The following is an 8,545-nucleotide window of genomic DNA, read 5'->3' on the forward strand; positions in this document are numbered from 1 at the left end:
TCTGCCTTGAAAGTATTAACACTCCTTCCAGATTCTAACAGCTGTCTATGAGAAATAAAATCTCCTAATTTCTTACTTAAATACAAGTACCCTTATTTTGAACCGTTTCTAGATTCTCCCACAAGAGGAAATATTCTTTACACAGCCACTTTATCATGACTTGTTGAGGATCTTGTCTGTTTCAAAAAAATCACCTTTCACTCTTCAGCAGATACAGGCCAACCTTTCCTCATAAGAATCTGCTGAATCAAGATAATATTCTAATAAATCTTTCCTTGAATTGCTTCCAATGCATTTAGATGTTTCGTTACATAATACACAGTAATTCATATGTAGTCTCACCAATGCCCTATACACCTGTTAATGTCTTCACTGTTGTGCTTAATTTTCCTCACAATATTTTAATAGTCTATTAGCTTTCTTAATTACTTTCTGTACCTACATTTTACAATTCATGATTCATGCAATAGGACCCCAGATCTGCTTACTTTTCAAAGCTTTGCGATCTCTATTTAGATAATGTTCTTCCTTTATATTTCTCCTGGCATTATTCTTGATTTGACAGATATTTGCCCATCATTTAACTCATCAATATCTCTTGGAGGTTTCCTTATATCATATTCACAACCTATTCTTCTACCTAGCTTTCTGTCATTAGCACATTTAGCAGCCATGCCTTTGGTCTTTTCATGAAGACATTTATATCATTAATATCATTGGTAAGAAGTTGAGGTCTCAGCCCTGATCCTTGTGCCACACTACTTGTTATATCTTACCATTCAGAAGATTACACATTTGGAACCAGTTTCTGTTTCTTGTTAGTAAGTCAGTCTTCTTTCCATTCCAATACATTAACCGAGTACGTGAGCTTATATCTTTTGTAATAACCTTTATCTTCTGTAATATCAGTGGCTTCTAAACACTTAAGTACAGTACATACATTAGATGTCCTTTGTGATAATCTGTCAAAAGACAGGCTTTGGGCTACTAAAAATCAGAATGGTCCTAGCTGTGCAGCTAACCTTCAACTGCCGGGCCCTCAATGCAAAGTCCTTCATGTGCTTCTGGAGAGACACAAACAATGATGCGCATTACTGAAGAATGTACTCTCTCCAGATTATGTGGCAGACTAATCAGCTTAAACTCAGCAAATGAAGAAGCTATTGCATGACTCCAGGTGTGTCCATTTACTAAATAAACTGGGCAACACAGTAGGAGATTTGCTTACACCTATGTAAAATTATTGTGTTTATCATTTATTCATTGCACAACACATACCACGTATCTGTCACAGGGAAAATTTGATCAAACTCATGAGGAGAAGTAATTTAATTTCACTTTTCCTTTGAACCTATCTCACAAAACCTTACCAAATTTTGCCAGCAGCCATTTCCATCTGTTTCCAAAACATTACCATGTAATAGCCTACATTATGTTAGGCTATTAACTTAATTTTTTAAAAACATTTATCCATTTTGTGGAATGTGGACATTGCTGGCTGGCCAGCATTTATCGCCCATCCATAGTTGCCCTTGAGAAGGTAGTGGTGAGCTGCCATCTTGAACTGCTGCAGTCTATCTGCTGTGGATTGACTCACAATGTCATTAGGGAGGGAATTCCAGGATTTTGATCCAGTGACAGTGAAGGAACATAGAGCTGAGTCAGGATGGTGAGTAGCTTGGAGGGGTACTTGAAAGTGATGGTGTTCCCATATATCTGCTGCCTTATCCTTCTAGATGGAAGTGGTCATGGGTTTGGAAGTTGTTGTCTGAGGATCTTTGGTGAATTTCTGTAGTGCATCTTGTAGATAGTACACACTGCTGCTACTGAGCGTTGGTGGTAGAGGGGATGGATGCTTATGGAAACAGTGCCAACCAAGTGGGCTGCTTTGTTTGGGGTTAAGTTTCTTGAGTGCTGTTGGAGCTGCACTCATCCAGGCAAGTGGGGAGTATTCCATCACACTCCTGACATATGCCTTGTAGATGGTGGACAGGCTTTGGGGAGTCAGGGGGACTGCAGTATTTGCTGCAGTATTTCTAGCCTCTGACCTGCTCTTATAGTGATTGCATTTATGTGGTGAATCCAGTTGAGTTTCTGATCAATGAAGCCTCCCAGAATGTTGATAGTGGAGGACTCAGTGATGGTAACACTGAATGTCAAGGGGTGGTTTTTAGTTTGTCTCTTATTGGTGATGGTCATAGCCTGGCATTTGTGTGGCATGAATGTTACTTGCCACTTGTCAGTCCAAGCTTGGACATTGTCCAGATCTTATTACATTTGAAGATGGACCGCTTCAGTATCTGAGGAGTCACAAATGGGCTGAACATTTGTGCAATCATCGGCGAACATCCCCACTTCTGATCTTATATGGAAGGAAGGTCATTGATGAGGCAGCTGAAGATGGTTGGGCCTAGGACACTATCCTGAGGAACTCCAGCAAAAATGTCCTGGAGCTGAGATGACTGACCTCCAACAACCACGACCATCTTCCTCTGTGTCAGGTGTGACTCCAACTACCAGAGATATATCCCCTGAAATCCATCGATTCCAGTTTTGCTAGGGCTCCTTGATATCACAGTCAAATGCAGTCTTTATGTCAAGGGCTGCCATCTCACCCGACCTCTGGGATTCAGCTCTTTTGTCCATGTTTGAACCAAGGCTGTAAATGAGGTCAGGAGCTGAGTGGCCCTGGTGGAACCCAAACTGGGCATCACCGAACAGGTTATTGCTGAGCAGGTGCTGCTTGATAACACTTGATAAGTTGATGACAGTTCCATCACTTTACTGGTGATCAAGTATAGACTGAGGGGGCAGTAATTAATGTTAGTATTGCCGCAAAGCCATTACTTCAAGCTTTCTAAAATTCATCAATATTTTTTATAGCCTTAGCAAATAGTATATTCTAATGAGATATATTTTTAGATTGTTTTTACATATACAAGTCAAGAGCTTGATCTATCACTTTAATACTGATCATCATGTATTTTTGAGAAACTGAATAAACAACTGGTTATAAAATTAAAATTTAAAATTGTTAATGTTGTCAAAATTTGAATGAGGTATAAGTACAATTGAAGTAAATGCTATACAAAGCTGGGATACAAATTTAATAACCCCTTGGGAAAAGCCAAACACTGCATTAGATAATGAAAGGCTTGCTATGAACTTGTAGCAACTTTTGCGTTTATTTCAGTTTCTAGGATTCCTAGTTTTCTCTCACCAACAGCACTGCTTAGCTAATGCACAGGATGCCATTACCAAATGTTAATAGTTTATGTAAAATTTTCATATTGGATGAATTATTTTAATGAAAGTTCCATAGGAAAAACACAAGATGCCACGTAAATTGTTGTTTTATTGCCAATAGTCATACAGTATTTTAATAATCAACAAATACAAATGTAAACATAGTTTATGAAAAAAATGTTGCAATTTATTTATATTCAAAACAGCAGCCTCTGAGATACGCACAACTACCTGATCAAAAGGCACATTTTTATAGCAGAGCTGGAGATTCAGTGTTGCCTGGTAGAACTTTTAAAATTAACTCTCCTAAATTCACCAACTATTTTGCTTTAAAATTGTTGCATTGACCCTCACTTCACTGAATAATGATGAACTCTGAAGGAAGCAAAACACTAGAATTTTAGAAGTTAAATATGAAGACAACAATGCCGGATTGTGGGCATTGATTTCACATTTGTGCTAAGCTTGATGGTAATTTTCAATGAAGTTGATTATAGTATTAAAAAATAGCCAATAATTTCTTGCCTTCTATCACACTTATCAAAGTGTCAGTGGTTGGTAGCAATGGATTTGGTACTGTAATTTAATGAGGAAAGCTATCCCAACCAATAACAACTGCTAGTTTAAGCATTATTTTCTTACATTTTAAGCCTTCCAATTGATTTCAATAAAGAACTAATCTATTGCAGGCTTTGTGCGTATTTTATATAAGCTTTCAATAAGCTAAATAGGACTTGCTGCTAAGCAAATATCTTGAAAATTGTTTTGTATGTTTATTACATCAAAATGCTCTGTTACTTACAATTTACAACAATGAGAAAACTAACATTCATTCAATTCACAGAATAAAATAATTACAAATTCAAGAATTGTTTTTAAATAACTTAATTTATACTATATGTGGTTGATTCTGTTTGATTTAAATCTCTGAGCAATAAACAACTTCTCTAAATCCAACCACACAATAAACCAGATAAATCTCATCAATAAAATGTTTAATATATTATTATTTTCATCAGCTGCATTTAAAATTTACATTATGTTCATTTCATACCAATATCAATTATATATGAATGTGCAAAAGCACTTTGTACTCAAAAGAGTTAAAATGGTCTGCAAGTAAATGAAAAACATTCATAGTGAAATTCCTGTGTAATAACCACTTATCAATAGCACTCTATCATTATAGTTCACATGTTCTTCATTTCTCAGATAAAAACAACAGAATCATAAAACACATTGTCAATAGAGTTTCCTTTACAATCTTCAAAAACAAAATAAACTATACCATCTATGTCAGTTTTATCACCAGATAGCTATTTGAAGATTTTGATTCTTTTTCTAAAAGACTGTTGTTCCTTAAAATAGTAGCTGCAACTAAAGTCATTTAGGTTAAATATCTTCCTTTTAAATATTGTGCTTCTGTAGTAAAATGTTCCAGGTGAAGACATCAAGAAAAAAATCATAAAATATAATTTCGGCACCATGTGCTAGGTATCAGCATTTCAATCTATACAAGAGTAAATGATTTAATATCTCTTAGAAATATAATGATTCAAGTTGAAACACAGAGCATAAAACATCTTCACAACACCTTTCTCACAACTCAATCTTTTTCATTAAATATTTAAATAAATCCCTGTTTGTTTTGAGCCACACAATATCAATTCACATAAATCAGACAGTTATCGCAAATTTCAGAGATTCTTCTCCTTGGTTCCACAAAATAATATGCCAGGGAGTAACAATTTCCACCAGGTTATTAAAATCGCACAACTGTCTCTGGCAAACATTGCTTTCTCTCAACTGATTGCTTCAGACACAGTTCACTTCCAGCAGAGACTATAGGCAAATTGCTGTCACGGTGATGGTAGATAAGATGGCTAATGCTTTCAAATATATGATCTTTAGTCCGAACCTTTATAAATAAACAATAAAAAAAGAAAAGTTTAGGATAAGAAAATACCAAGTAGACTTTTTATATTTCCCACACAGGACTACGGTTTAATTTAATTAACTATATTTAATTTAAACATACTGTCACCACTCCAGTCCAGAATGCTTGGGACCAAATCATTTCTGGATTTTGAAATTTTCTAGATTATAAAATTATTGAATGTCTAATAACCCTATAGATGTAAATATATATCTTAAATGTGAAACACTGATCAAACATTATGAAGCAGTTATAAAAATTATCTTATTATCCAATGTATCTCCATATAAAATATCTTTACTTCCAAGTTTTCATTCCAAACATTCTCTACTAAAATGATGTATGAAATGTTGAGAGTCTAATCAAAAATCTTCCAGTCAACCAGTGAGTCTGAACAGTAGATTTCCAGACTTGAGGGTGTCACAGTGCATTTTCAATTTTTTAAAACAAATTCAGTTCAAAACTTTGAGTAAATGTAAATCAAATCGAAATGTTAATTGCATGACCTGTACGAACATGCATTTTACATTCAGTAACTTGGATGATACAATTTACAGAACAAATTTTTATAGTGACAGAAGAGGCATCATTGTGACTTAATAATTTAATTTCACCTCATTTTGTAATTAAAGTAGTTACAGTGAAGTTTTTTAAAGAATAATTCCACCTTGAAATTTTAGAAAGTGTTTACTGGTATATGAAGTATTATAGAGATTGGGATGTGCTTCCACTTCTTTTAGTTAATGTCAGTATCAGATACATACAATCCAGGAGAAGCATAACCAAATGCAGAACAACACTGTTTAGCTCCAGCTCATAAGACCTCCTCTTATTCCAGCATAATAGTCAATTTTCCATCTCAGCTGTATACCTCCTCAAGTAGCAACCCCCACCCTCCCAATTTCCAACATTTGAGGAAGCACCCAAAGGTCCTGTAGATATATAAAGAACTGGGTTGAGAGTAGTCAAAATAATTGTATGTAAGAACTACTACAATCAAAAAGAGAATGCATTTATCCTTTTATTCTGGGTATTTTTGAAAAGAAGTTCTAAAAATGAAAGTGTGCAATTGGTAAGTTATTGAAGAACATTAACATTAAAGAAGACTGGTACCAATCTGCTAACAATTACTTCAGAATGACATAGAAAAGGTTTACAAAATTTTAAAATTCCTTTCACAAAGACGCTGGTAAATTATTTTGCATGTATCTACAATGAAAGTGTTAACTGTAGAAAAGGTAATAATGCCTTAAAGTGCTTACATCTATTAGATCTTCAAACATTGTCAGGATTATATAAAGGACAGAATTAGATTCTCCAGTTACTGCACACGCTATTTGATGAACAAGTAGAAGGTGACATAAAATTTAACAATTTGGTTACTATCTAGGCTCTCCTGCTCCAATTTTACCAGAGGAGGTGCCGTATTGCTGAATCAGTCAGGTGCCAATTGAGGCTGTTAGGAGGTTAATTATTGGCCATTTAATGGCCTTCTCCCACCAATACAGTATCCTATCTGTGGCAGGGGAAGCCTCAGGGTGTTGTAGGCCTGCTTTCAGATCCTCCTGCGTTCATTTGAGGACTCTGCAAGTCTTTCGCTGTGGGTTCTCCTCTTTTGAACCTTGACAATCGCCAGCCTTGTCCCATCAAGACCCTAACTCAACTTTCGTTTAGGCTCCACAACATGCAAACCTCAAGGACTGTTGCACTACCAGCTCTCAATGCCAATGTTAGCAGTAGGGTGCTGGAAACGATTTGATGGTCAGCAACTCTCAGATGAGGATTTGACCTCGATGGGGACAGAAGGCCCACCCTAAATTAATCCTTGGCTTGACTGTAGGAATCAATTGTTTGATGTTTGCTTATGTGCATCTGTTAACTATTGCTGCCACTACATATGATGGATTGAGTCTGGGTGAGGCGATTTAGAGCAAGAAAGTGAGAGAAAGAGAGAGAGAGGGAAAAGGAAAGAGTGAGAGAATCTGGATCCTCTCAGAGGCTAGCTGTTGCAAGCATGACAGCAGATATTTTATAATCATTGTGAAAAAGCTCTTGCACAGACAGAGGTGAGTACGCAAGGTAGTGGTGTATTCACAGTGTCTATTATCTCTGCATACCACCAAGGCATTAAAAGAACTGGCAATAAGGATCATGGGAAAAGTTTAAATTAACCAGCTCTTGCTCTTATCCTTTCTTCACTGGGTGATTCACTCATGCTACAGAGCTGTTGGACTTTGGGGTTCAAAACATATCCCCCACAGCCTCGTACCACCCATCATCCAATGGTCTGGCACAGAAACAGCAAACTAAATTTTGATGGCAGACTTAAAGAAACAGCCTACAGCTTCATTAGAGTCATACAGTCATACAGCTCTACAGTATGGAAACAGACCCTTTAGTTCAACTTGTCCATGTCGAACAGATATCCTAAATAAATCTAGTCCCATTTGACAGCATTTGGCCCATATCCCTTTAAACGCTTCCTATTCATATATCCATGCAAATACCTTTTAAATGCTGTAATTGTACCAACGTCCACCACTTCCTCAAGCAATTCATTCCATACACGCGTCATTCTCTATGTGAAAAAGTTGCCCCTAGGTCACTTTTAAATTTTTCCCTCTCACCTTAAACCTATGGCCTCTAGTTCAGGACATGCCCACCCTGGGGAAAAGACCTCGGCTATTCACCCTATCCAAGCCCTTCATGATTTTATAGATCTCTATAAGATCACCCCTCAGCCTCTGCCACTCCAGGGAAAATATCCTCAGTCTCCCTATAGCTCAAATCCTCCAACCCGGCAATATGCTTGGAAATGTTTTCTGAACCATTTCAAGGTTCACAACATCCTTCCTGTAGCAGGGAGACAAGGATTGCTCACAGTAGTCCAAAAGTGACCTAACCAATATCCTGTACAACCATAACATGGCCTCCCAACTCCTGTACTCAATTCACTGACCAATAAAGGCAAGCATACTAGACACCAAACTTTCCTAGTTCCTATCTGATATTAGGACCACCCCTCGTGCAACTCCAACAGAGTTGCTAATGGGGTGAAGACTCTGCACCAGGTCAAATCTGATCTTCCTAGATCTGAGGGTGGAAGGTAAAACAGCATCAGAAATGTGCCAATGCTGGATACAAGAGCTGGGCTGAGGAGTGGCAGATGGAGTTCAACCCTGCCAAGTGTGAGGTTGTCCATTTTGGAAAAACAAATAAGAATGCGGAATACAGGGTTAACGGTAGGGTTCTTAGTGAGGTGGAGGAACAGAGGGATCTTGGGGTCTATGTTCATAGATCTTTGAAAGTTGCCACTCAGGTGGATAGAGCTTGTAAGAAGGCCTATGGTGTATCAGCGTTCAT

General features: G+C 37.1%; 1 protein-coding gene across 5 annotated transcripts in view; it reads right to left on the minus strand.

Moving 5' to 3' along the window:
• Positions 1 to 3,341: 3,341 nt before the first annotated feature.
• The window catches only part of LOC122561732 (SHC-transforming protein 3-like), a 238,672-nt gene continuing 233,468 nt past the window's right edge, over positions 3,342 to 8,545 (minus strand). For all 5 annotated transcript variants that reach the window (XM_043713837.1, XM_043713847.1, XM_043713828.1 and 2 more), the window contains one exon: positions 3,342 to 5,164. In XM_043713837.1, the coding sequence (XP_043569772.1) occupies positions 5,009 to 5,164 (156 nt within the window). In that variant the 3' untranslated portion in view covers positions 3,342 to 5,008. The remainder of the gene's footprint in view (positions 5,165 to 8,545) is intronic.

Source organism: Chiloscyllium plagiosum, chromosome 2, assembly GCF_004010195.1.
Source record: "Chiloscyllium plagiosum isolate BGI_BamShark_2017 chromosome 2, ASM401019v2, whole genome shotgun sequence".
Classification (NCBI taxonomy): domain Eukaryota; kingdom Metazoa; phylum Chordata; class Chondrichthyes; order Orectolobiformes; family Hemiscylliidae; genus Chiloscyllium; species Chiloscyllium plagiosum.